Genomic DNA, 27,390 nt, shown 5'->3' on the forward strand with positions numbered 1-27,390 from the left:
GCAGGTGGATCGCTGTGAGTTCAAGGCCAGCCTGGACGACAAAAAAAAAAAAAAAAAAAAAAAAAAAAAGCAGGGCTTTTAGAAACTTTAGGTAGTTTTTGACTGTTCATCGCTCCACTTGAGGGAAGGCTTCGGGGCTCTGGCTCCTGCTGATTATGCCAGGAAAATCGTTCCTTGGAACTGATATCCTTATGGTTTTGTTTTATGTTCCTTAATCTTCTTTTTCTATGGTTTTGGTTAGTTGGGTTATAAGTGAAGTACGCTCGGTTGGTTAATAAGTTGTAATAAAATATATTGGTTAAAAAATTAAGTCTACAAGGAATGGTTATGGTTTACTGTGTGCCAACATGACATGGGGTCTTTTATGCTGGGAGTTTTTTTTTTAATCAACTTGACTCAAGGCAGGGTCATCTGGGACGAGGGAACTTCAACTGAGAAAATTCCTCCATCAGATTGGCCAGTAGGTCAGTTTGTAGGGCATTTTCTTAATTAATAACTGACATGGGGCCGGGCATTGTGGTGTACACCTTTAATCCCAGCACTTGGAAGGCAGAGGCAGGTGGATCTCTGTGAGTTTGAGGCCAGCCTTGTCTACAGAGTGAGTCCAGGACAGCCAAGGCTACACAGAGAGACCTTGTTTCAAAAAAACAAAAAACAAAAAAACCCCCAAAACCCCAACAACAAAAAACAAAACAAAACAAAACTGACATGGGGGGCTGGAGAGATGGCTCAGTAGTTAAGAGCACTGGCTGCTCTTCTAGAGATTCTGAGTTCAATTTCCAGGATCAGATGGTGGCTCGCAACCACCTATAGTGTGATGTGATCTGATGCCCTCCTCTGGCATGTAAGTATACATGCAGGCAAGGTGTTATATACATAATAATTAAAGAACTCTTTAAAAAAAAGTAACTGACATGGGCAGTGCCATCCCTGGGCAGGTGGTCCTGGGTTCTATAAGAAAGCAGGCTGAGCAAGCCATAGGGAGCAAGCCAGTAAGCAGCACCTTCCATGGCCTCTGCATCAGCTCCTGCCTCCAGGTTCCTGCCCTGGCTCCCTTTAATGATAGACTATGATCAGACATGAAGCCAAATAAAGCCTTTCCTCCCCAAGTTCCTTGTTAATGGTTTCTACCACAGCAACAGAAGGCAAATTAAAACAATAAGTATGGAATAAATCAATATACATAAACACTAAGAGTAGAACCTATTAGCTTTCATGATTATAATTCTTCCACTGCACTTAAGCACAGTAATCAATCAAGATTATGCATAGCACAAGTGCTGAGGAGATATCAGAGAAAACATTCCCAGCCACAGAAAGAGAGCACACCTGTAACCAGTGCAAAACAGACCACAGAGCAGTACAGCAGGGGCTACTATGGACTCATAACTGGTTAACATGCTGAGAAGACTATTGAGGCCTACTTGGGGCATCTATATGCCTAAGAGTATATAAAAGATACCTATAAGGTGAAAGGAATACTATGGAAGAAGAAGAGGAAGGAATATGACCTGGAGGAAGGAGTGGATTGTTGTGGAATGGTTTCTGTTTTTTGTTTTTCTAGACAAGGTTCCTCTGTGTAACAGCTCTGGCTGTCCTGGAACTCGCTCTGTAGTCCAGGCTGGTCTCTGCCTCCCAAGTGCCGGAATTAAAGGCATGCACCACCACTGTCCTGCGTGGAATGGTTTCTAACAGATAAGCCATAGCCATGGTACTTAAACTCTAAGGAGCTTATTATCAAGCAGAAGACCTGCAGAGGACTAGGGCTGTCAGCATTCTCCCGTGAAGAGGGGAAGAGACCATAAGGCCGCATCCCCAACTAAGGATATGAATGCAGCTGGCAGTTGCCAGGAGAGGAAGAGAGACCTTCTTCAACGGTAAGGACCACTGGTAAGGTACTCATGTTCCAGTAAATAACATCCCTCCCATGCTTCTGTAGGCATCCCTAGTTAAACTCAGTGGCAAAGAAAGAAAAGACCTGATGATAGAAGAACTTGATTGGAAAGAAGGAGATTAGGAATGGGGAAGGGGTAGTAAAGAGTTATGGGTGGAGTAAATATGATCAAAGTATGTATGTACACATATATATATATTTCTCTTTTTTAAAAATATAGATGTATTTATTTATTATATATACAGTGTTCTGCCTGCATGTACACCTGCGCGCCAGAAGAAGCACCAGATCTCATTAGAGATGGTTGTGAGCCACCATGTGGTTGCTGGCAATTGAACTCAGGACCTTTGAAAGAGCAGCCAGTGCTCTTACCTCTGAGCCATCTCTCCAGCCCATGATCAAAGTATATTTTATACATGTATGAGAAAGTCATAATGAAACATATTATCATGTATTATTAGTATATGCTAATAAAAAGTGGCTCATGAAAACTATTGGAAGCTTTCTCATTGAACTTCTCAGGACCATTGAATTGTTGTACCTTTTATTTTCTGCTTATTTTACTTTGAATTATATATTTCATGTGTTTAAACTGTGCTGCTGCCCCCACAACCACCACCACCACCAATAATAATAATGCCAAACAACAAAATTGCCAAGATAAATCACTTTTATCTCTACAGGAAAGGGAGATCTAAAAAATATATAAATTACATTAGTAACACAACATAAGAAAAAACAAGGGGGAACAAACAACAGAGAAATCTGGATGATGCTACTCTAACCTATTTATAAAAAGGCCCTGCATCAGAAATCACAATCCTACCCACTTCTAAAAATATATTTAGACATGTACAGAAGCGGTGGGTTTGTTTTTAAATTGTTTGCTTTTTTGTAAAAATATATTAAAGGTGAATAGAAATCCTCTCTGCCCTCCTATCCCACCCCAACTCTCTGCTGGGGATTGCAGATCAGAGGTAACTATCTCACCATGTTCTAAACCTTGGTTATTCCCAACTCCTCTCCACCTCACTTCACTTAGAACCTGAAACATAAAAACAAAACAACACAACACAAAACAAAACAACAAAAACATACTAGCTTCTTTGGAAAAGCATAACTCTGAGGGTAAACTTGCTTTTCATTGGAAACGACACAAAACAGGAGACTCTGAGAACCCAACTAAACTAAACAAACCCCATCAGAGGCTGGGTTTCAGCTCCACAGAACCTTTTAACGAAGAAACAGAGGGAGAAGAGGCCTGGAATGGGTGGGGAGAGGGTGCTAGCAATTAGCTGCCTTTGAAAGATCGAGGGGTCAAAGGGCTAGGGACCTGTTTTTGGTGACAGCAGTCAGCCTTTAGTCGGGAAGTTGCCCACATAGGGTCAGAGGCTTCTCCTGCTTCCCTCTTACTTCCCCACTACTGCCTTGAACTCTCCAAGAGAAGCAAAGCTGAGTAGAAAGGAGGGGAGTAGGGACCTCACGTGCTAAAGGGGAGGTAGCCAGGCCTTTTGCCTTTGGTGTGACTAAAGGAGGACTGCTTGGCCCCTGGGGTCCCCAAGGTAGAAAAAGCAAAAAATGCTAAAGTACCCCTTGATTCCAAGAAGGACGGAAGGGGTGGATCTACAGAAAAAAAAAAAAAAGAAAAGAAGATAAGCCACAAACATAAAGATAACACAGAGGCCTCACAAATTCCCTGTGGTCTGCATCATAGCTGTTACGGTCCCCAGAAGCACTAGGCAAGCTGGGGTGAGGATGAGTGGAAGGTAGAGGACACTCCCACTTGGGCAGTGCCAAAATGGGTTGTTTGGAGGGGGCAGTCTCCGTCAAGTCCAGGTTGCCAGTAAGGCAAAACAAGAAGGAGGTGGGGACACTGTCTGGAAAATAGGGACAATCACAAAGGGAAGGAGAGAAAAGTGGATCAGAGGATCTGCTATGTCACAGATGGGCACTTTTTCTAAGTTCAGACGTGAATAGCCTATCTGCACTATGCTTGAATGTTGGCCTGTGGTCTGGAAGCGTAATGGCCCAGGGGTGAAGGCTTGAGTCCTGAAGTCTTCTCAGATGGGTGAAGAAGCATTGAGGTTCCTGATAAATGACCCTGCACGGTTAGGCTGTGTCACCACACCCTCATCAGAAGGTCCAGGCTGTGCTTTGTGGTGTAGGTGGTAGTGGCAGGCTATAGAGCCAGAGTTAGCAATGTGGCCGGTACTTCGGATTTCTAGGCTGTGGGTTTGTACCTGCTGGAACCCAGTTAGAGCTTTGGGGATAATGTTCTGCAGGGCCTCAAAAATACAGGCAAATTCCTGAAGATCATCATAGGGGCTTCATGTGCAGTCAGATAAAAGTCGTTTCATCTGGTGGGCTAGGCAACAGTCATGGTCAAAGGCTTGGGTATCTGTCCTCTTCCCCCACCTCAAAGAGAAGCAAGGATCTCCCTTCCCCCCCAAAGACAGACAAAGTCAACTCTTGTAGGCCAGCTCTGGAGATGGCCCATAATAGGGCCTTCATATGCCTCATGAAAAGAGGTAAAAGGAAACTGAAGGTAGGGTATGTCCACTGGATTGGGAGGAAGGCGTAGGAATGGGTGGAGGTGGGCAGGCTTAGAGACAGGGCAGGAGTTGCAGAAAATGTTGAGCACTGGGCCTCTCCCTTCATGGCTGAGGAAGCTGAAGGGCCCAGACTCCCTTTATGCTGCTCATCATTCCTTCCATATGGAGGCAGGGTGGAAAAGAGTAAAGACAAGGTGTTATGTGGGAGAAACAGGAAAAGGTTCTTGTCAGTTGAAAACCTCTTCCATTTACCTGCTACTCATGGGCATGGAAAAGGAAGGCAGGATATTCATAGTGGAAGTGGGAAAGGGAGTTGGGGATAGTCCGTGCCTTTGGTCAATCCCAAGAAAGCAGGACAATGCACCTTGTTTGGGGCTCATAGGATCCAGGAGTGCCCCAAGTCGACAACGAAGAAGGCAATGGGGGTGAAGGGATGAAGGAGTAGGACACAAGAGGGCTCAGCTCACAGAAGTAACTTGCCATTTCTGTGGATTTTCAGGATGCGCCCGAGTCTCTGCTTTGCTGTGGCCAGGCCCTTTTTAGGACGCTTTCCTGAAAGGGAGGGTCAACATAAGTGGAGGCTTTAGGAGCAACTTTAGCATCAACTGCTCTTGCGCCCCCCCTTCCTTTGTTTTTCTCTCAACAAAGGCTCTTCATATCTTTATGTAATATTGGGCAAGGAACCCTCCTTAACCACTTCTTTTCAAAGCTGCATGCTTAGCTAATCCTTTCCCTGATTGCTGTAGTGGTGTTAGTCACTATAGTTCTAGTTTTCTGGCACTAACCCCCCGCCTACTGAATTCTTTGGTTCAATCACCTTCCTTAGAAAATTCTGTAGTGGGCCAGGCGGTGGTGGCGCACGCCTTTAATCCCAGCACTCGGGAGGCAGAGGCAGGCAGATGCCTGTGAGTTAGAGGCCAGCCTGGTCTACAAAGTGAGTCCAGGACAGCCAAGGCTACACAGAGAGACTCTGTCTGAAAAAAAAAAAAACCAAACAAAAATAAAAAACAAAACAAAAAAAGAAAATTCTGTAATGAGATCAATATGCTTTCATGATCACCACAGTTAGTGACTATAGTTTAGTGTCCCTAAGAGTGCCATCCTCAGGGTCTTCTTTAATTAGAAACCTCCATTCTAGTCAATCCTAACCATCACACAAAGCCCAGTATCCCTCAACTACATCCATACTCCAGGGAGTGGGCTCTGAGGGCTTGAATTCTCTCTCTTGCATCTGTCTCCCCACATCAAATCACTCCTCATATCCTATATTACCACAACTATTATTTCCACTTATCATCTCTCCATTACTCTGACTAGACATCATATATTTGTGTTTCTTCAGTCCTTCCTAAATCTATGGATGCACAGGCTACCTACTTCTAGTCTACCCTCCACTACGACCACCAGAGAATCTTTCTTTCTTTCTTTGGTTTGTTTTTCTAGACAGAATTTCTCTGTGTAGCCTTGGCTGTCCTGGACTCCCTCTGTAGGCCAGGCTGGCCTCGAACTCACAGGGATCTACCTGCCTCTGCCTCCTGAGTGCTGGGACTAAAGGTGTGCACCACCACCACCAGGCTCAGAAGAATCTTTCAAACCTAAATCTAATATCACCTCTATTTAAAGTCAGGTCATTACCTCTCCATGGCCTATTGAGCTCAAATCCAAACATCTGAAGTTTGGCTTTCAGTGGCCCTTGCTGGTGTTCTCATCTACTAGAGCACTTAAGATTTAGATCAAGGAGCTTTAAGAGCTCTCATTTCAATTCCCATTTGGGTCATGTACCTTGTCCTGCCTGACTGCTCTGGGAGCCAACTGAAGGGCGCCGCTGGGTGAGGAAGACTCCAGGGGCCATGGGTGTGGTGCTGCGATTTGCCTGAGCCATGCCAAAGGCATTGGGGCGAGCAGTGTACTCATGGTCAGCAAGACTTCCTGACAGAGCCTCTTGTTTAGGCTCAGGAGGTGGCTGGGGTGAGGAGGAGGAGGTGACAGGCTGGGGTGTAGTAGCAGGTGTTGGTGCAGACACTGTTGTGATGAGACTGGAATCTTGAGGGCGAGGCTGTTCTACCTCCTTCAATAAAGGCTTCTTCTTGATATATTTTTTCTTTTGGGCCTTTTGCAGCTCCTAAAATAAAAACAAAGTTGGAGGCAAGATTAAAGCGTGAAAAAGAGAAAAACATTTCCCAGAAAGTTAAGTAGACAATAGACAATATGTTTCTGCATGCTGCCACTTCTCCCTCACCCCCTCTCCATCTACCTTGTATGGACACACAATAATACAGGCCCTTCCAATCCCTATGGTGATTTCTTTGGCATCATCCACCCTTAACTAACCACTACCACTTAATTGAGACAGGGTTTCTCTGTGTAGCCTTGGCTGTCCTGGACTCACCCTGTAGACCAGGCTGGCCTCAAACTTAGAGATCCACCTGCTTTTGCCTCCCAAGTGCTGGGATTACCACACCCAGTTTGAGGGGTTGGGGGAATGGGACTATTCACTTTATAAATAACAAAAGAGAAGTGCAAGGATAATGAGTAACTTAAACCAATATCCTTGTGGAAAAGTAGTCAGATCTAGTGTCTACCATCTTACAAAACTCAAAATGAACCAAGAGTTAAGTCTTAGCTTTGGAGTAAGGTACACCCAAGTTCAAACCGAGGTCTCTATTTCCTAAATTGGATGACTTTAGTTAAAGTTACTAACCTTTCTGAATCTCAGCTGCCTTGTCTGTAAAATGGGCAAAGTAATACCTGCTTTTCAGAATTGCTAGAAATCTTAAATGACACAAAAATATATAACATATGAAAGGAACTCAACAAAGTATTCAATCATTATTCTCTATTTCTTTTTCTTTTCGTTTGTGTTTTTTGTTTTTTGATACAGGGCTTCTCTGTGTAGCCTTGGCTGTCCTGTACTCACTTGTAGATCAGGCTGGCTTCAAACTCACAGCGATCCACCTGCCTCTGCCTCCTTGAGAGCTGGGATTAAAGGTGTGTGCCACCACTGCCCGGCTTTTTTTTTTTCTCCCAAGACAAGGTTTCACTGTGTAGCCTTGGCTGTCTTGGACACACTTTGTAGACCAGGCTTTTTTTTTTCTGAGACAGGGTTTCTCTGTGTACTTGACTGTCCTGGACTCACTTTGTAGATCAGGCTGGCCTTGAACTCACAGAGATCCACCTGCCTCTGTCTCCTGAGTACTGGGATTAAAGGCATGCGCCACCATCGCCTGGCTTGTCAATCTGTGTAAGGGTGTAAGATCTTGGAGTTACAGACAGTTGTGGGCTGCCATGTGGGTGCTGGGAATTGAACCCAGGTCCTTTGGAATAGCATTCAGTGCTCTTAACTCCTGAGCCATCTCTCCAGGCCCGGGCTTGACAATCTTTTAAGTCATTGAATCCAGTATCTCAATTTGTGATAGAATAGAGAAATGTGAGTTTTGTGTCACTTCTTCCAGTACCTTGTAGTTCATCCACTTTTTGCTATATGGATCTACTACCCACTGTGTAGTAGGTACTTAGACAATGCAAGTGTGGAATCCTTTGAACCTGGAAGATGGTGCTGAGAGAAGGTGAACGATTTACCTTCTGAAGTGTCACTCAGCTACACATACCAACTCCATGACTATATTCCTTAGACTTCTCTTGGCAACAAAAGTCTAGACCTCCATTCTTGGGAATGAGAAGGATGTCCTGGAACTTGCTCTGTGGACCAGGCTGGGCTTGAACTCAGAGATCCACCTGGCTCTGCCTCCTTGAGCATTGGGATCATGCACCACCACTGCGCCATGAGAATTCACTTTTTAACTTTACTTATACTCATCTTTCAACATGAAGTCTCTAATCCAGAAAAATCTCATTCATCCATCCATTCATTTATTCCAACACTGATTTATCATGTGTGGTTATTAAAATGAGTATCCCAAGTTAAATTAAATACATCCCCACTCTATAATAAAGGTCATAAGAGACCCTTATGATCATAAGTACTATGAGATAAACTATATATCAGTACAGATGAAGAGCCAAGAAATAGAGCGATAGTAGGTGATGTGAAATGGCAGAAAGAATGGCTCTATGTAATGAGATAATCTGGTACATGGAGTAAATCATGAACACTGTTGTGGAGTACAGTTAGCATAAATGATGTACACTTGAGCGGAGTCGGGAGATTAGAAAGAAGTCACTATGGACCAACAAAGAGGGCTTTATGAGCCATAACAAGGAGTGTTATTTTCATGGAGTGCTTTTCTGTCCCCTTCCAACAAAAACTAGCCTCTAATACCACTCCCAACTTGTTTTTCTTTTTAAGACAGGGTTTCTCTGTGTAGCCTTGGCTATCCTGGACTCACTCTGTAGACCAGGCTGGCCTCAAATTCACAGAGATCCACCTGCCTCTGCCTCCTGGGTACTGGGATTAAAGGCGTGCGCCATCACCACTCAACATTTTTTTTCTTGGTTTTGTGAGACAGGGTCTCTCTGTGTTAGCCTTGGCTGTCCTGGAATTGCTTTGTACACCAGGCTGGCCTCAAACTCACAGCAACCCACCTGCCTCTGCCTCCCAACTGCCCGGCTTTTCCCAACTTAAAAAAAAGAGATTTATTTATTTATTATGTATACAATTTGATGCCTGCATGTGTGCCTGCCCAAGAGAATGGAGCAGATCTATTATGGATGGTTGTGAGCCACCATGTGGTTGCTGGGAATTGAACGCAGGACCTCTGGAAGAGCAGTCAGTGTCCTTAACCTCTGAGCCATCTCTCTAGTCCCAGCTACTCCCAACTTTAAAGTCTCTTCTTAGAAGTAATTCAACCCAAATAGTACTTTACTCCTTAGAAAGCACTAAAAATAGTTTTCACACTTTAATCTGTTTGTTTAAAGCAATAGAAAACCTTTATTTGGAAGTTACATCTTGTTTGTTTGTTTGTTTGGTTTTTCAAGACAGGGTTTCTCTATGTTAGCCTTGGCTGTCCTGGACTCACTCTGTAGACCAGGCTGGCCTCGAACTCATAGTGATCCACCTGCCTCTGCCTCCCAAGTGCTGGGATTAAAGGTGTGTGCCACCACCACTTGCCTGGAAGTTACATCTTATGTGGCACTGACAATTTTAGTCAAAGAAGAGCCACTTGGCCTGCTTGATCTCTGCTGTCTTACAATAGTAGTCTCTAAGACATTTCCCAGAAACTTTATAGCTCTATGGAACATTATTAATATGGAAAACAGTTCTTAAATTTCACTTATAGAGGATATAATTACTAAAATAGTAACATGAAATCTGAAGTTATAGGATATGAGTTTGATTCTTGTCTCCTCCATTTACTGGCTGTCTTATCCTGGACTAGTCATTTAAAGTGAGCCTCATATTCGTCACCTGTAAAATGATGAAAATGTCATCTATTGAACAAGACTATTGGCCATATTATATTAGACACTGTACATAGGTGCACCTAACATAAGGCAGATGCTCAATAGTGCCTTAAGATATAGGATGTGGCATGAGGAGCTACTCGGATATTGTTAAAGAACTAAAAATTTCCCCTCCAAGTGCTCCTAGGGTTTCTGAGCATACTATACGATAAAGCACTTTGTAAACTAATGCTATGAGGTAAAATTGATTCTGTGAAGGTGACCTTTTAGGATGAAAAACAGTGAATATTGGTCTCTTGAGAAGCAGGGGGTAAAGATCAAGGTAATAATATTTGGTAAAGGGTATAAGAAAAAAAACTCTCTTTATGAAAGGCCAAATTCCAATACTGGTGGGTGACGTAAAACTTAAGTGTACTCAAATGAGTCACTTCCTCAGACTAAATCTGAAAGCAAATGACAGATCTAGTCTTTTCTGAGGATTTTTTCCCAATCATTTTTACTTGTTATTTGAGAATTTTATACATGCATGCACTGTATTTTGATCATATTCACCCCTACTTCCAAAGCCTTACAGATTCTCCCCAATTATGTTTTCCTCCCAACTTCATATCCTCTTTGTTATTTAAATAACCCACTGGGTCAAATTAATGCTGTCCATTATACAAGAGTATAGGGCCTTCCGCTGGGGCATGGGTGACCGACCTACTAGGGACTACATCTGTAAAGAAAACTGATTCTCCTCCCTCCACCTGTGGTGATTATATATACTTAGAAGGGTAAGTGAGCTCAACAAGGACACTTTTCTGACCCTGTTTTTCATCCTATGGAAATAGCTTGCCATGGAGCTGGGTTGTAAGGGACATAGGAGGGGCTGGGATACTGCCCAAAATAAAGATAAAAGGTTACCCATAGTAGCAGGCTCCTACCAGCCGAAAGATCTGAATGTTGAGGCTCTAAGTCATCAGTCACATGATTACTGGCTGGGTGTCACCACTTACCTGCTGTGCAAGCTTTGCAGCTGCTGCAGCCAAACCTGTCTCAATGGAGGCAACTCGGGTCCCTTCACGAACAGGACGGTCCTGCTTGGGTAGAGTTGGAGTCACACGGGCTGCAAGGGAAACAGGATGCTTATCTATTTGCCAATTATATTCATTAACTTCTGACTATCCTAAAGGTGACTGCATTGTTCTTCCTGCTTCTAGCTTTTCACAAAATCCTATTTAATGACCAAGGCATACATGAATACAAATTAACCTCCTTGAACTGGCATTTAAAATTGTTCATGTGCTTTCGTGTCCTTGTTGTTCTTGGATTACCTACTTTCCTAACCTTGCTTCTGCACCTACTGCTATGGTTTAAATATCCTCTCCAAAACTCAAGTGGAAATTTAATTATCATTTTTTTTTTGGTTTTTTGAGACAGGGTTTCTCTGTGTATTCTTGGCTGTCCTGGACTTGCTCTGTAGACCATGCTGGCCTCGAACTCACAGCGATCCACCTGCCTCTGCCTCCCGAGTGCTGGGATTAAAGGCGTGCGCAACCACGCCCGGCTCAGGCAATTTCTTTCTTTCTTTCTTTCTTTTTTTTTTTGAGACAGGGTCTCTCTGTGTTAGCCTTGGCTGTCCTGGACTCACTTTGTAGACCAGGCTGGCCTCGAACTCACAGCGATCGGCTTGCCTCTGCCTCCCGAGTGCTGGGATTAAAGGCGTGTGCCACCACGCCCGGCTTTAATTATCATTTTAACAGTATTAGAAGGAGACCTTTAAGAGGCAATTAGATCATGATGGCACGGCTTTCCTGGATGGTATAAAGTTATTATTATAGGAGTGGGTTAGGTATTAAAAGGGGTTTACTTCAACTCTTTTCTTTCACTATATGATGCCTCCTACTTATGGGACAATTGGCATGAAGGCTTAAGCCATGTCAAAATCATGCTCTGAGACTTTCTAACCTTTAGAACCATGAGAAAAATAAGCGTTTATTTAGAATTTACCAAGTTGTTATAGTTGCAGAAAACAGACCAAATACCCAAATACCCTTATTTTCTGCTTCTTCAGACAGATGGCTTCCTTATTGCACCTCCAGAGAATGACATTACATCATCTTTCCCTCCATACTCATACTTACTATCTGGACTGCCTAGAACATCTATTTTCCTTTTGCCTATTTAAAACATGCCTATCTCTCAAAAGTATGCTATGAAGTATCTTCTGCAGAATGTCTGGGACCGCCCTGATCCCACTGATAAATTTTTTTTTTCTGAGACAGGGTTTCTCTGTGTAGCCTTGGCTGTCCTAGACTCGCTTTGTAGACGAGGCTGGCCTCGAACTCACAGGGATCCACCTGCCTCTGCCTCCTGAGTGCTGGGATTACAGGTGTGTGGCACCACTGCATGGCCCAACTGATCTTTTCTTTTCTAGAATTTATAATCTGTACATACTACCCATTGAAGATTATTAATATATATATATATATATGATTATGGCATACCTTTTTTTATAACTCCTTAACAATACTGAATTAAAAAATATTACCTGTTTATCCTTTTCAATCAGCCTACTTTAGGAGAAACAAATATCCTCAGGTGAAGAAAGAAAACTCTTTTTCCAAACAAATCCCAGCTGGGGCTGAGCAGATGGCTCAGTGAAGTGCTTATTGTGCAAGCTTGAGGGACAGAGCTCAGTCCCTGGCACCACAGAAATGACAACCAACCACCAAACGCCAAAAAAAGCATAGTTGTAACCCAGTGCTGGGGAGGCGCAGTCAGGAGGATTCAATCAGTAAGCCCCAGGTACTAGTGAGAGGTCCTATTTTTTAAAAAATGACCAGAAACATGGCTCTGCAGGTAAAAGCACTTGCAGCAAGCTTGACAACTTGAGATCAACCCCAGAACCCACATAAAGGTGAAGAGAGAGCCAATTCCACAAAGTTGTCCTTTGACCTCCACACATGTGGCAGTTTTAGCAATAATCATTAAAAAAAAAACCATTAAATAAACAAGGGTGATTGGGAAATGGTTCAGTGGGTAAAACTCTTGTCCTCCAAGTGTGAAGACCTGAATTAAAATTCTAAGAACCCACATAAGGCTGGATGCACTAGCTTTTGTCTGTGATACCAGAGCTCCTAGAGCAAGATAGGGGGCAGAGACAAGAGTAACCCTAGAAGATGATGGGCCAAGTAGTCTGGGGGTATGCAACAGCAAACAAGAGAGCTTGGCCCAGTATGAACGTGCAAGTGCCTCTCCAGTACTGGGATTACAAGTATGCATCATCAGTGTTAGGTTTTTTTATTTTCTAAATGAATGTGGTGCTGGTTGTTGAGCTTGGGGCCTCATGCTAGTACAAATAAGCATTTTACTGATCTATCTCTCATTCATACTGAAGTTGTCCTCTGACATCCACACTCACGCTGTGCATGTACACCATGGCACAACTGTCAAGATCAAAGGACAATTTGTAGGAGTCAGTTTCTTCCAACATGTGGGTTTTGGAGATCAAACTCAGGTTGTTAGGCATGGTGGCAAGTACCTTTACCTGCAGTCATCTCAAATGGCACTATAACATACCTGTACTTTTGAAAGGGCATGTTCTGCATAGTCAGACAAAAAGAAGCAACCATTAAACAAAACATGTGCATCCACATGAACATACACAGGCAGACACACAGCAGCATGCCAGCTTACACATGTAGAAGGAGTGATAAAAAATGGTAAGTTTGAGCCAGGCACGGTGGTGCACGTCTATAATTCCAGTACTAAGGGAGGCAGAGGTAGGCTGATTTTTGTGAGTTCAAGGCTAGCCTGGTCCTACAAAAGCAAGTCCAGGACAGCCAAGGCTACATAGTGAGACCCTGTCAAAAAACAATCAAGCAAGCAAGCAAAATGTTAAGAAAAGCAAAACATAAATGCCACACACTAAAAGATAAGCTGGGTATATTTATGGAAAGATATTCTTAGCTATTGAAGTATTTACAAAGAAGTGCAAAGGAAAATGCTTGTGATGTATTACTGTAAAGGTTACAATGTAATAATTTGCAGTTTACAGTTGATCCTTAGTAAATACTGAAGTATTAATCACAAGACAAAGTAGAGTTAACAACTTTGCTAATACAACTAAGAAAGAACAATTAATAGAAAGATAGGGAAAAGCAGTGGGGAGTGCATCAGAAATTGATGAAATGAGAAATAAGAGATTAGGATGATAAATTGAGAAATGGTGTTAATAAGTGAGCGCGCTCTCTCCCTCTCCCTCCCTCCCCCCCTCTCCCAACAGGGTTTCTCTGTGTAACAGCCCTGGCTGTCCTGGAACTTGTTCTGTAGACCAGGCTGGCCTCGAACTCACGGAGATCCACCTGCCTTTGCCTCCCAAGTGCTGGGATTAAAGGTGCATGCCACCACCGCCCGGTTTGCTTTTGTTTTTTGAGACAGGGTTTCTCTATGTTAGCCTTGGCTGTCCTGGACTTGTAGACCAGGCTGGCCTTGAACTCACAGTGATCTGCTTGCCTCTACCTCCCAAGTGCAATAAGCTCTCTTTTTGAGACAAGGTCTCACTATATAGACCAGAATAACTTCAACTTCACTATGTAACTCAGGCTGACCAGAAAGAAGCCTGCAATACCTTACCTTAAAAAATATTACTATGAAGACTTGGCTGGCTTGAAACTTACTATATAGAGATCAGGATGGTTTCAAACTCACAGAGGTATGCTTGCCTTTATAACCCAAACTGAGATTAAAGGTGTGCTCCTGGCAGAAAAATTTTTAGCAAGTTTTATAAAGCTCTCAAATGCTCTTCAACGTAAAGAGCCCAACTAATAAGATAAGAAAAATTATTTTATCTCTCAAAATTCCGTGTTCACTTCAGTTACCTACTTTTCCTCTCTTTCTTCCCTGAGGAAAGGATGACTTCTCAGTAGTTGAGAATCTCGGGACTCCTGAAGAGCCCAAGAGTCAGCATCATTTTCCTTCTTGAAAACAAAATTACCATAGTGGGGTTGGGATGACAGTTATGAGAATGTTTTTAGAAGTCCTAGATGGTTTAGTGAACTCTTCCTGGTTTCTTTCATTTTGAGCCATATGATATAAAAACAAAAGCTATGATTTTCCTAGCTAGATTACATAAACTGTCACATAATCATTTTAGCTCTGGCAGCTATCATGGTATTAAATGTAACAGATGTTTGCTGACTAAGGAAACCAGTGACTGAGGAAGATCTTCTTGTATTATCTTTCACTTCAATCTGTTTTTTCACCTGATCACTCCTACAGAGTTTAAGGTACAGAATACTAAATCACCTTTAGGACTCCATGGAGCATCATCTGAATTCTTCTTTTTCTTGGGTCGAGATTTCAAAGCAGGGTCATCATCATCAGACTCCAGGGATGGATAGACTGTAGGGAGAGGTGAAGGCAGGATAAGTGAAATCTCATCCAAAAGGGCAAAGACAGAATGATACATATTTCATTTCTTCCAGCTCCTCTTCAAGTATACTCATTTACTTAATCCACATTGAATTTCAGAAGGTCCCTAAATATCTCACATTTTGTGCTTTTTCTGTAGTTGTACCCTTGTCATGAAACTCCTTCTAAATTCACCTAATTCTTAGTCATTTGGTCAGGACCACTCAGGTGAGTTACTTGGCTCACCTTTTAAAATTCAGTTCTAGATTTAGCCCTGTAAAAAGCCTTTCCTGGCTCTCATGATCTGATTCAGATTCCTCCTTCTCAGCTCTCCATAGCAACCTGTGTTTTATGCCTGCAGTGGGAGATGTTATATTGTACTTGGGAACCAATTGTTACATCTGTTACCTCTAATTTACAAATGAAGCCAGGGATGTGTGTTTGATTTTATACTAAAGCACCTCCATACAATGAATGGTAGGTATTTATTGCTTATCAAATAATGGGGAAAATAATAGTACATATTTAATATACATAATAGGAACAAAAAGACTAAGTTGAACTGAGACCAAGATCACTGAAACTGCATGATCTAACCAACAAAATTCCACATATAAGTATCTTATCTTAGAGAAATAAATACAAGCATACAGATTATCATAAAATCCATAGGCAATTCCTCAAAATCCATAGGCAACACACTTAGGATTTAATGGGATTATGGTCTAGAAAGATCCTATTGATGAAGTAAAATTCTGATGCCACTTCCAAGCCTAAAAGAAAACTGTAAAAGTAACAATTTCACAGGAGAGCTCCTTTTACTACTTTCCAGAGGGCTTCTCTACAAAAATGAGTCTATTTTCAGACCCTACTCATTTAGAAAAGAGGTGAAAACTTTGTCTCCTGATTTTTTATTTTCTTTCAAGAGAAGAGGATTTCAGCTGGACTTAGTGGTGCTCGCCTTTAATTCCAGCACTGGGGAAGCAGAGATAGGCAGATCACTGTGAGTTCAAGGCCAGCCTGGTCTACAAAGCAAGTCAAAGAGAAACTCTGTCTCGAAAACAACAACAACAAATGTGTGTGTGTGTGTGTGTGTGTATGGTTGAAGGTACTTCTTAATTTTAGAAGATATTACCAAACAATAGTAATTAATTCAGTGTGCATCTGGCATAAAGACAGGTATAAAAGCCAATGAGAAAGCTGGGCGGCGGTGGCACACGCCTTTAATCCCAGCACTTGGGAGGCAGAGGCAGGTGGATTGCTGCGAGTTCGAGGCCAGCCTGGTCTACAAAGCGAGTCCAGGCCAGCCAGGGCCACACAGAGCAACTCAGTTTTGAAAAAACAACCCCCCCAAAAAGCCAATGAGAAAGAATATAAAGTGTATAAACAAAGCCTTGAATACACGATCAAATGATTTCTTTTGTTTTTTCGGGGACAAGGTCTTTCTGTTGCCAAGGCTGGCCTCAAATATCAAATGCTCCTACCTCCTGAGTATTGGGATGCCAGGTATAAACCACCGTGACCAGCTCTCACTAACATTTTCGTGCCAGTTTTCTTTTTTCTTAATATTTTAGTTGGCCTAAAAAATAATGGGCTTGACATTTTATGCATCTATATCATTGTATATTGTACAAATGACTCTACCCTCCCTTAGCTGTTCTCAATCTTAATAATTCTAAAAAAACATAATAATACAAAGCATCTTCTCCAACTACAATAAAGCTAAAGAAATCAATATTGGAAAGATAAATAGGAAATTCCTAACTGCATGGAAGTTATACAAAGTTACTAAAAAAGAATAAAAGAAATAATCATGTGTGTGTGATTTCAAAGACTTTGATATGGGGCCAGTAAGATGGTTCAATGGGTAAAAAAATGCCTACCACCAATCCTAAAGAGATCAAGCCCCGTGATCCACATTGCAGAAAGAGAAAACTGACTCCCAAAAGTTGTCCTCTAACTTCTATACATGTATAATACAAGAAAAACTAAAAAGGCATACAAAACTTTTTAAAGATTATGATATGAATTGGAACAAAACTTTAAAAGATGCAGCAAAACAGTACACAGATAGCAATTTAAAATTGCAAATACCTACATTTAAAAAAATGAAAGACCCTAAATCTTCATATATTAGAAAACTAGGGGGAAAAGACCAAACTAAATCCAAAGTTAGAAAGAAAAAATATTAGAGTGGAGATGAGAGAGAGGAGGAGAGAGGAGAGAGGAGAGAGGAGAGAGGAGAGAGGAGAGAGGAGAGAGAGAGAGAGAGAGAGAGAGAGAGAGAGAGAGAGAGAGAGAGAGAGAGAGAGAGAGAGAGAGAGAGAGAGAACAGAAGAGGAACAAAATAAGGATTGGGCACAGCACAGGGCATGGGGGAGGCAGCTGTCTCTCACTCTTTTGGGTCCCTTGTCTTCCTGCTGGGTTGCCTTAACCAGCTTTAATTGAAGGGAGGTACCTAGTCTTATTGCAGCTTGATATGCTGCCCTTTTCTGAAGGGAAATGAAGGAAGAAGAGGCGGAATGGATGGGGTGGAAGGAAGAGGGGAGGTGGAGAACTAGGACAAAAGGAGGAGAAACTGAGGTCAGGATGTAATATATAAGAGAATAACTAATTAATTATATAAAAAGAATCATTAAGACTCCTATCTGGAGCCAGGCATAGTGGTGCACGCATTTAATCCTAGCACTTGGTAGGCAGAGGCAGGTGGATTGCTGTTAGTTCGAGGCCAGCCTGGTCTACAAAGCAAGTCCAGGACAGCCAAGGCTAACACAGAGAAACCCTGTCTCAAAAAACCAAAAACCAAAAAGAAAAAAAAAAAAGAAAATTAAAGATTCCTATCTGCCCTTGGCATCTCTACATCCCCAGGCCTAGTTCCAGACCTATGACCCTGATATAAGCTGGTAAATCTCTCTGGAAGCCTATCTGCCTCCTCCATCCCTATCTCCACAACCATAGGCCTAGCTCAAAACCACAGGTCCAATACTGGCTTTGCCTGTCTTAGGTCTGATCAAGCAACTCATGCATGTATCAGCTTTACCTGGCTTAGTTCTGGACACATAGCTTCTGGACTGGTCAAATCTAAGGAAAGCTAAAAGCTCATATTAGATACACAACCAAAGAAAGAAGTCCATGAGGCCAGATCACATTGAAAAAACCAGAATATGAAAGGCCAAAACAGTATGTGCCCCACCAAACCTATTAGTCCTCTAGAAATGTTCTCTAATGAGAATTATCTAGATGAAACCCTGGACCCAGAATTAAAAACAAACAAATCTCTACTGAATGATCAGTGAGGTCAAATAAAGAAATCAAAATACTTCCTAGAATTCAGTGAAGATGAAGGCACAGCATACCCAAACTTATGGGACACAATGAAAGCAGTGCTAAAAGAAACAGTCATAGCACTAAATGCCTTCATAAAGAAATTGGAGACATCTCCTATTAGCAAATTTACATCACACCTCAAAATTCTAGAACAAAAAGAAGCAAATATACCAAAAAGGAATAGACAACAAGAAATAACCAAACTCAGGGCTAAAATCAATAAAATAGAAACAAAAACAACAAGACAAAGAATTAACAAAACCAAGAGCTAGTTCTTTGGAAAAAAAATCAAGATAGACAAACCCTTATCCAAACTAACTAAAAGACAGAAGATCCAATTTAACAAAATTAGAAATGAAAAGGAGAACATAATAACAGATACTGAGGAAATCCAAAGAATCAGTAGGTCTTACTTCAAAAGCCTGTATTCCACAAAATTTGAAAATCTAAAAGAAATGGACAATATCTTGATAGATACTACTTAGGAAAGTTAAAATCATGATCAGGTAAACAATTTAAGTAGACCTATAACCCCTAAGGAAATAGAACCAGTCATTAAAATTTTCTCAGGCAAAAATGCCCAGGGCCAGATGGTTTTAGTGCAGAATTCTACCAGACCTTCAAAGAAGAGCTAATACCAATACTCCTCAAATTATTCCACAATATAGAAACAAAAGGAACATTGCCAAACTCATTCTATGAGGTCACAGTCACTCTGATACCTAAACCACACAAAGACTCAACAAAGAAAGAGAATTACAGACCAACTTCCATCATGAACATTGATGCAAAAATACTCAAATAAATATATCCAAGAACATATCAAAAAGATCATCTACCATGATCAGGTAGGCTTCATCCCAGAGATGCAGGGATGGTTCAACATATGAAAATCTGCCAATGTAATCCATCATATAAACAAGCTGAAAGAAAAAAGACACATATCATCTCATTACATTCTGAAAAAGCCTTTGACAAAATCCAACACCATGTTAAAAGTCTTGGAGAGATCAGGGCTACAAGCGACACACCTAAACACAATAAAGGAAATATACAGCAAGCTTATAGCCAACATCAAATTAAGTGGAGAGAAACTCAAAGCAATTCCCCTAAAACAAGACAAGTCTGTCCACTCTCTCCATATGTATTCAATAAGTACTTGAAGTTCTAGCTAGAGCAATAGAACAACTAACGGAGGTCAAGGGGATTCAAATTGCAAAGGAAGAAGTCAAAGTATCACTATTTGCAGATGATATGATAGTTTATGTTAAACAAACCTGGGCCCACCCAGGTGACTTTAGTTAAATACTTTAAAAAAATTAATAGCAATTATTCTCAAACTGTTCCAAAACACAGAAAAATATGATCATTCTATAAAGTGTGCATTATCCTCATCTAAAAGCCAAAAAAACAAAAGGATACTAAAAAGAAAACAAGAGGCCCATGCATTAATAGGATGTTTAAAATTTTTTTTTACTTATTTTGTATATAAGTGTTTTGCCTACTTGTACATCTTTCCAATGTGTTCAAGCAGTCCAGAGACCAGAAGATCATGTCAAACTCCCTGGAACTGGAGTTGCAGTTGTGAGCCACCATGTGGGTGCTGGGAATTGGACCCAGGTCTCCTCTGGAAAAGTAGCCAGCACTCTTAGAAGTAATGTAAAAGATTTTGGAGATACAGGCTAGAAAAGCCTTTAACTACTGTAAGGAAAGCAAAATGAAACATTCTAATGGGATACAGAAAACCAGTATGCCAAAAGAAATGTGGACCATGGAGGTCCAGTTCTTGAAGCTTCTTAAAGGAACAAAGTCTCTATCAGGGCCTAACCTAGAGGCTATTCACACTCTAGCAACAGATATGGTTATATTCTGACAGTGTCCTGAAAAATTCAATAGAGCAGGATTTTTTTTTTTTGAAGAAATCTCAACACAGTAGAATATTCAGGTTAGGATGTGTCTTGGTTACTCCTTACTCTTCTCATCCAGGTAGTGCATAAGATATGAAAAGTGTGTGGTGTGATGAAGAAAGTAGCCTGTCTGAGTTTAAAAATGTAGCCACAGGTTTGGCCAAGCGGTGGTGGCACATGCCTTTAATCCCAGCACTGGGGAGGCAGAGGCAGGTGGATCTCTGTGAGTTCGAGAACAGCCAAAGCTACATAGAGAAATCCCGTTTCGAAAAACAAAAAACCAACCAAACAAAAAATGTAGCCACAGAAGGTATATAAGTAGGTATAATTGTTAAAGAGATTAACACTATTAAAGAGTACTGGAATGATAGGAAATATCCTAACAGTGAACCTCATCCATCAAGTCTCCAACTCGTGAACATGCAAATTCATTTTAAGACAGGGATAGAACTGACAATATATCCGAAGGGATTCCTGGTTTAAAAGAAACTTCATAAAAAGGTGTTTTCCCAGATTCAGTCACCAAAGCATACATAGGCCATTATGTCTTTGATCTTAGATGGACAATATATATCTTGAGCTGGCAGACGAACATGGCAGGATCATCACATGGTACTGGGTTTGCAGGCATGAAAACCTCAGGATTGAGGAAGTGATCAAGTTTTTTTACCATGATTCCACAGAGTTGCTGAATCCAGGCAACCTGTGGCAGGGTTGGAGACATGATAGGCCACCATGTGAAGCTATAAAGGTGAAGAAATCCAAATTACATTAGAGACCCTAGGGACCTGGAGAAGCCAGAACCATAAGGTCTAACTGCCAAGAAAAGCTTCAGGCAAGGAGTGTAGCAGGGAGCAATGTTGGAGGGGTGGGGCTACTTAGACCCTTGGAACTCAGGTGATTCCATTACAAGTCCCAGATACCTCACATATAGCATTTGGTGCTCGCTCTGCTAGGGCTCCACCTTGCATTGGTCTGATCATTCTTGCTATGCTCCCATTTCTCCCTTTTGGAATGGAAATGTTTACTGTATATCCCTAGATATTGAAAGTATGTAGCTTCCTTTTTATTTTACAGAAACTCTGACTTGAGTCTTAGAACTTTTGAATAGTGTTAGAATTATTAAAGACTATGGGGACTTCTGAGGTTGTAATGAATATGCTTTACATTATGAGGTGACCATGAAAAACTGGGGGGCAGGGGCAGAATGTTGTGATTTGAAAGCGAAATGTCCAGCCCGGCCGTGGTGGCGCACGCCTTTAATCCCAGGACTCGGGACGCAGATGCAGGCAGATCACTGTGAGTTCAAGGCCAGCCTGGTCTACAAAGTAAGTCCAGAACAGCCAAGGCTACACAGAGAAACCTTGTCTTGAACAAACAAACAAACAAAAAGAAAAAAGAAAAAAAGAGAAGAAAGTGAAATGTTCTATTTAAGTTCACATGTCTGAATACTTAGTTCCCTAGCTAGTGGCAATGTTCTGGAAGGTTGTGGAACCTTTAGTTGAAGGATTCTTACTAGAGAAGTGGGTTGACGGAGGAGGGTATTGAAGGTTTATGGCCTGACCCCACTTCTGGTCTGCTCTGTGTTTCTTACTTACAGACAAATTATTGCACTCTAATAATTAGTTATGTCATAAGGGCTATTTGCTTGGATATCTTGAAAGATCAACAGTGTCAGTAATAATTTTCCTTATAGTATTATTGTTATTAAAGTGCTACTGGCAGTGGCAGAAAAGGATGATCCACAGGATGCAGTAGTATCAAATTAATAAAACCAAAACACTGAAATGATACAATAAACACCTTGACTTTGGGTACATGTCTGTGGCAGATCACAAATTTCCAGGCCAGAATACACCACAAGAAAGAGAAAGAAACAAAGAAAGAAGCAAAGAAAGAAAGAAAGAAAATCTTTGAGCTAAGGCTTTAATAGGAATGCAGTAATAAAGCCCTTGTTTTAAAAATCATAGGATATGGAGACCAAAATAGAACAGCTTCTGAGTTAAAGGCACAGAGAGCTGCTAATAGTCAAGTTAGCGTCATTTTACAGAGTACTAACATCTACTACTTTTTAGGATTCTGTATAAATTTCTTTTAAACTGACATCCTTATCTAATGAAATTATATAAACACTATTAGAAATTTATAAATTCCTGCTTATAAACAGAACTAAATAAAAATCTGTGTAAAATTTAAAAAGGGAAAACCAATTGGAAAAGGAGATCATCCCTATGTATACAAAATTCTAAAGAATCTACCATAGTTGGGTTGGGGGGAGCATTACAGCTAATATAGAATTCTACAAAGTTGAAAATGTATGATCAACATACAAGAATTAGGTGTTTTTTATACATTAGCAATAAATAACCCATAAAAGAAATTAAGAAAATTGCTTTTATAGTAGTATCAAAACATAAGAAGGAATAAATCTAACAAAGGAAGTATAAGAGTTGAGAAACCACAAAGGCATTAAAAAATGGAAATACATGCAATCTTAGTACTAAGACATCTAAGATTGGATGTCTTAATATTGTTAAGACAATAATAGTCCCCAAAGTGACCTACATATTCAATGCAATCCCTTTCAAAACAATTTTGCAGAAGTAGAAAAGTTGGTTATAAATTTGAATGGAATGCAATTGAGCCTTAATACCCCAAACAATTGCAAATAGAATTCAAGAACACATCAAAAAGACTATCCTACATGTGCAAGTTGGCTTTACTCCAGAGATAAAGAAATGATTGAAGATACAAAATTCAATAAACATAATCTACAACATAAATAAACCAAAGGACATAAACCACAGAATCATCTCATTAGGTGCAGAAAGAGCCTGTGACAAAATCCAACATCCCTCCATGACAAAAGTCATGGAAAAATGTAAGGATCCAGAGGATCATCAATCATAAAAGCAATATACAAGAAGACCATAGCCAACATCAACCTAAATGGTAAGAAACTCAAAGTACTTCCACTAAAATCAGGAAAAAACAAGGTTGTCCACTCTCCTGTCTCCTGATCAACAGAGTTACTACTTGAAGTCTTAGCTAGAGCAATGAGATTAGTGAAGGAGATAAAGGGAACACAAAATAAGAAAGGAAGAAGTCAAGGTATCTGTATTTTCAGATGATATAGTTCTATACATCAAAGACCCTAAAGATGTCACCAGAAACCTCCTACAGCTGATAAACACATTCAGCAAAGTAGCAAGATACAAAATTAATGTATAAAAATTGGTAGTCTTCCTATATACAAATAACAAACATACTGAAAAAGAATTCAGAGAAAGAGTATCCTTCATAATTGCTTCAAAATTATCTTGGAATAACTCTAACTAAAGAAGTGAAAATTTTGTACAATGAAAACTTTAAGACACTGAAAATAAAAACTAAAAAAGACCCCAGAAGATGAAAAACTTCCCATGTTCATAGATAGGCAGAATTAATATTGTGAAAACAGCCATTCTCCCAAAAAATCAAGCTACAGGTTCAATACAATCCCATCCTCATCAAATTTCCAATATAATTCTTCACAAAAATTCAAAAACAATCTTAAATTTCATAAGGGAAACACAGAAGTTCCTGGATAGCCAAAAAATCCTTACTACAACAAATTTCTAGAGATATCACCATGCCAGATTTCAAATCACACTACAGGGCTATACTGAAAACAGCATGGTACTGACATAAAAACTACTCACTGATCAACAGATTAAATTGCAGATTCACAAATAAACACACCTGAGTTGTGACAAAGAAACCAATAACACTCATTAGAGAAAAGGCAGCTGGTCAAACTAGATAGTTACATGTAGAAGAATAGAACTTGATCTTCATCTTTCACCCTGCATAAGTTAACTCCAAATGGATTTAGGACCTTACCTACCATAAGCCCTGATAAACCTGACTCTGATAGAGTAGATGTGGGGAGTATGTTTGAATTCACTGGTACAGTAAAAGACTTTCTGAGCAGGACATGATAATATAAGCATTAAGAGCAACAATTAATAAATAGGACCTCATGAATGGGACTGAACAGTTTTTATACAGTAAAGGACACCATCAATTGAGTAAAGAAGTAGCCTGCAGAACAGGAAGAAATCTTATCAGACTTCTGTGACGGTTTGAATGAGAATGTCCTGCATATACATATGTTGGAATCAATTGCTGGAACTGTTGGGAAGGATTAAGAAGTGTGGCCTTGTTAGGTCACTGAGGGTAGGCTTTGAGGTTTTAACAGATTTGTGCCATGCCCAGTGCACTCTTTGCCTCTTGCTTGCAGTTTAGATGCAGGCTCTGTGTCAAGACAATCACAAGCCTGAGGCTACCTTGGGCTATTTAGTGAAAAAGTAAAAAAGAGTAATACTGTAATCTTCCTGAAGGGTAGCCACTCGACTATGATACTATGATGCACAGAAAAGAGCAAACAAGAAAGAAAATGAGACAAGGAGACAGCCAGGAGTCTGGAATTACAGTAGCAAGGACTAGAAAAAGACTCTCCACTTCTTACATCTACTCTCTGTCTTCTTTCCACTAGATCTTAATTCTATGAGGCCTGCACAGACATGAGAAAAAAAATGCTCCTCTCTAACAAAAGAAAGGGAAGAAAAATTAGCATCTCCAGAATATATGAAAATTAACCTAATAAACAGAATAAGAAATCTTACAAGGAAGGTAGGTGGTGGTAGCATACGCCTTTAATCCCAGCACTCAGGGAGGCAGAGGCAGACGGATCTCTGTGAGTTCAAGGCCAGGCCAATCTGCAGAGTGAGTTCCAGGACAGCCAGGGCTACACAGAGAAACCTTGTTTCCAAAAAGACTGGGATATAGTTCAGTAGTAGAATACTTACTTGCCTAGTACACAAAAGAAAGCACTGGGTTCAATCCTCAGTACCACAAACAAAACAAAACAATAAGAAAATAATGCGAAAAGAACCTCTAAAAATCAGTAAGAAACAGTTTCGAAAAGGAAAATAGTTGAAAGAAATAACAGGTAGCTCATAGAAAACGAACAAAGAAGGGTCAACAAATATATAAAACAAAGAAGCGCCGGACATGGTGGCACACTTTTGTAATCCCAGCACTCAGGAGGCAAAGGCAGAGGCAGAGGCAGGCGGATTGCTGTGAGTTCAAGGCCAGCCTGGCCTACAAAGAGAGTTCCAAGACAGCCAGGGCTACACAGAGAAACCTAGTCTCTTGGGAGCAGGGGTGGGGTAGGGGGAGAAACAAAGAAGCAAACAAACGCCACCTTTAACTATGGAATTTAAATGGTCCATAATATCCACCGCTGGTAAGAATGTAAGGGAGAATGTGTTTCTTGTATACTATTAACAAACTGGTCCTTTTAAAACATAGTTTGACACTATCAATATGTATCTTGTATACAATCTTCAACCCAATAAGTTTTTCTATTCTAGAGGGACATTTACTGACAAACAGACATAAAAGATTATTGCAAGGATTTTCAATGACATTGAAAACCTTAAGAACAACTTAATGTCAAATAGGGACATGATTAAACATTATGATGCTACAGAATACTTTGCAGCCAGAAAACCTCTATGCACTGACGCAGATCTCCATGTACTGATGTTGAAAAATGCCCAAGCAAATTGCAGAGACACACACATTAAACAAAACTATACTGTCTACCTATGTCTACATGTGAACTGTATGAACACAACAAGAAACTGGGATCAGAAAGAAGAGTCTCAGGTCTAAGGAATTTTGGTTTTCTCTAGATTTTTAGTCTCAGTCAATGAAAATTATATAACTTTGAAAACAGTAAAAGAAAAACCAACATTATTGTTACCTATATTATATAAACCAGTGCTTTACTCATTATATTATTTCAAAAAAAATCACGCTTTTAAGGACTAATTTTTTAGGACTTGTTTCTTAAATATGCAAAGTTCAATGAAGGTCGTTTTCAGTTTTCCATCAATACTTGATGGGAACTGATTGCAGAATGTTCTCCACCAACCAAAACCCATGTGTGCTTAAATAAAATGTTATCATATTTGCATACACACCATGTCTTTCATCATGCATACTTTGGATGTAAATAGCTATAATATACAAGTTAGAGGAAAGTGCATAGAAGAATCTGTACATAGTCAATACAGATATAAGTTTTTCCCCACATACTTTTGATCTATGGATAAAACTATGGATGTGGAATGCTCAGCTCTGGAGAGCTGATGGTCTATATCTTTGTAAGAAATGAACTGGTTAACCCAGACCATTAACAATACGGATGGTGACAGTCAAATAAACAAGAGAGGAAGAGAGTCTGGCTGAAGTAAAAGATGAATAGTACCAAAACCAAACAGTAGCTAAGTGTAGGAGAACTATACTGCATTGGAGAACTTCCTGTAAGTAAGCCATAAGGGCCTAGTACTAGGTGTAAGCATAATCTCTAATTCTTACAACAGATATCCCCCATTTTACAGAACAAGAAAACATGGTTCAGGAGAAAAATAAGTATCTAGCTTAAGGGTGAGGCCTATGTTCACTACAGACCGTCTTCTCTTAAAGTTATGACTGACATTGGGCTAATGTCATATTCTAGCACATTCTTACTATATTCAGCATCCTTGAAGCATGCTCCCAAGCTGTCTTGCTCATCAAGACTGGCATTCTCCTCTTCCTCACTCTCATTTTTCCAGTATGCTGGTCTCTTGATGGGTCGTTTCCCTGGGGTGCGCTGGGAAGCAGGACTGCTAGACACAGTGCCCAGTCCACTGCTGGAGCTACTACTGCTTCGGTCTTGCCCTCCGGTCCACCAAGCCTGCAGGCTGGAGGTAGCTGGTGAAGATGATGAGGACTGCAGGTTGGCCATACACAACATGCCCTGGATGGCCTCTTGAGTGCTGGGGGAGGCTGGGGCCTCACTGTAAATGTCAGAGAAACCCTGGGGAAGTTACTCTAGTCAGAAGAAACCAGTTGTCAG

General features: G+C 40.7%; 1 protein-coding gene across 4 annotated transcripts in view; it reads right to left on the reverse strand.

Annotated features, from left to right (window-relative positions):
• Positions 1 to 2,546: 2,546 nt before the first annotated feature.
• Positions 2,547 to 27,390, reverse strand: part of PHF8 (PHD finger protein 8) — an 89,102-nt gene continuing 64,258 nt past the window's right edge. For all 4 annotated transcript variants that reach the window (XM_084789296.1, XM_084789293.1, XM_084789294.1 and 1 more), the window contains 5 exons: positions 27,021 to 27,331; positions 15,100 to 15,195; positions 10,806 to 10,915; positions 6,229 to 6,568; positions 2,547 to 4,998 (listed from right to left, as the gene is read on the reverse strand). In XM_084789296.1, coding sequence (XP_084645422.1) covers positions 4,910 to 4,998; positions 6,229 to 6,568; positions 10,806 to 10,915; positions 15,100 to 15,195; positions 27,021 to 27,331 — 946 coding nt within the window. In that variant the 3' untranslated portion in view covers positions 2,547 to 4,909. The remainder of the gene's footprint in view (positions 4,999 to 6,228; positions 6,569 to 10,805; positions 10,916 to 15,099; positions 15,196 to 27,020; positions 27,332 to 27,390) is intronic.

This window comes from Acomys minous (genome assembly GCF_964271855.1).
Source record: "Acomys minous genome assembly, chromosome: 7".
In the NCBI taxonomy this organism is placed as follows: Eukaryota; Metazoa; Chordata; class Mammalia; order Rodentia; family Muridae; genus Acomys; species Acomys minous.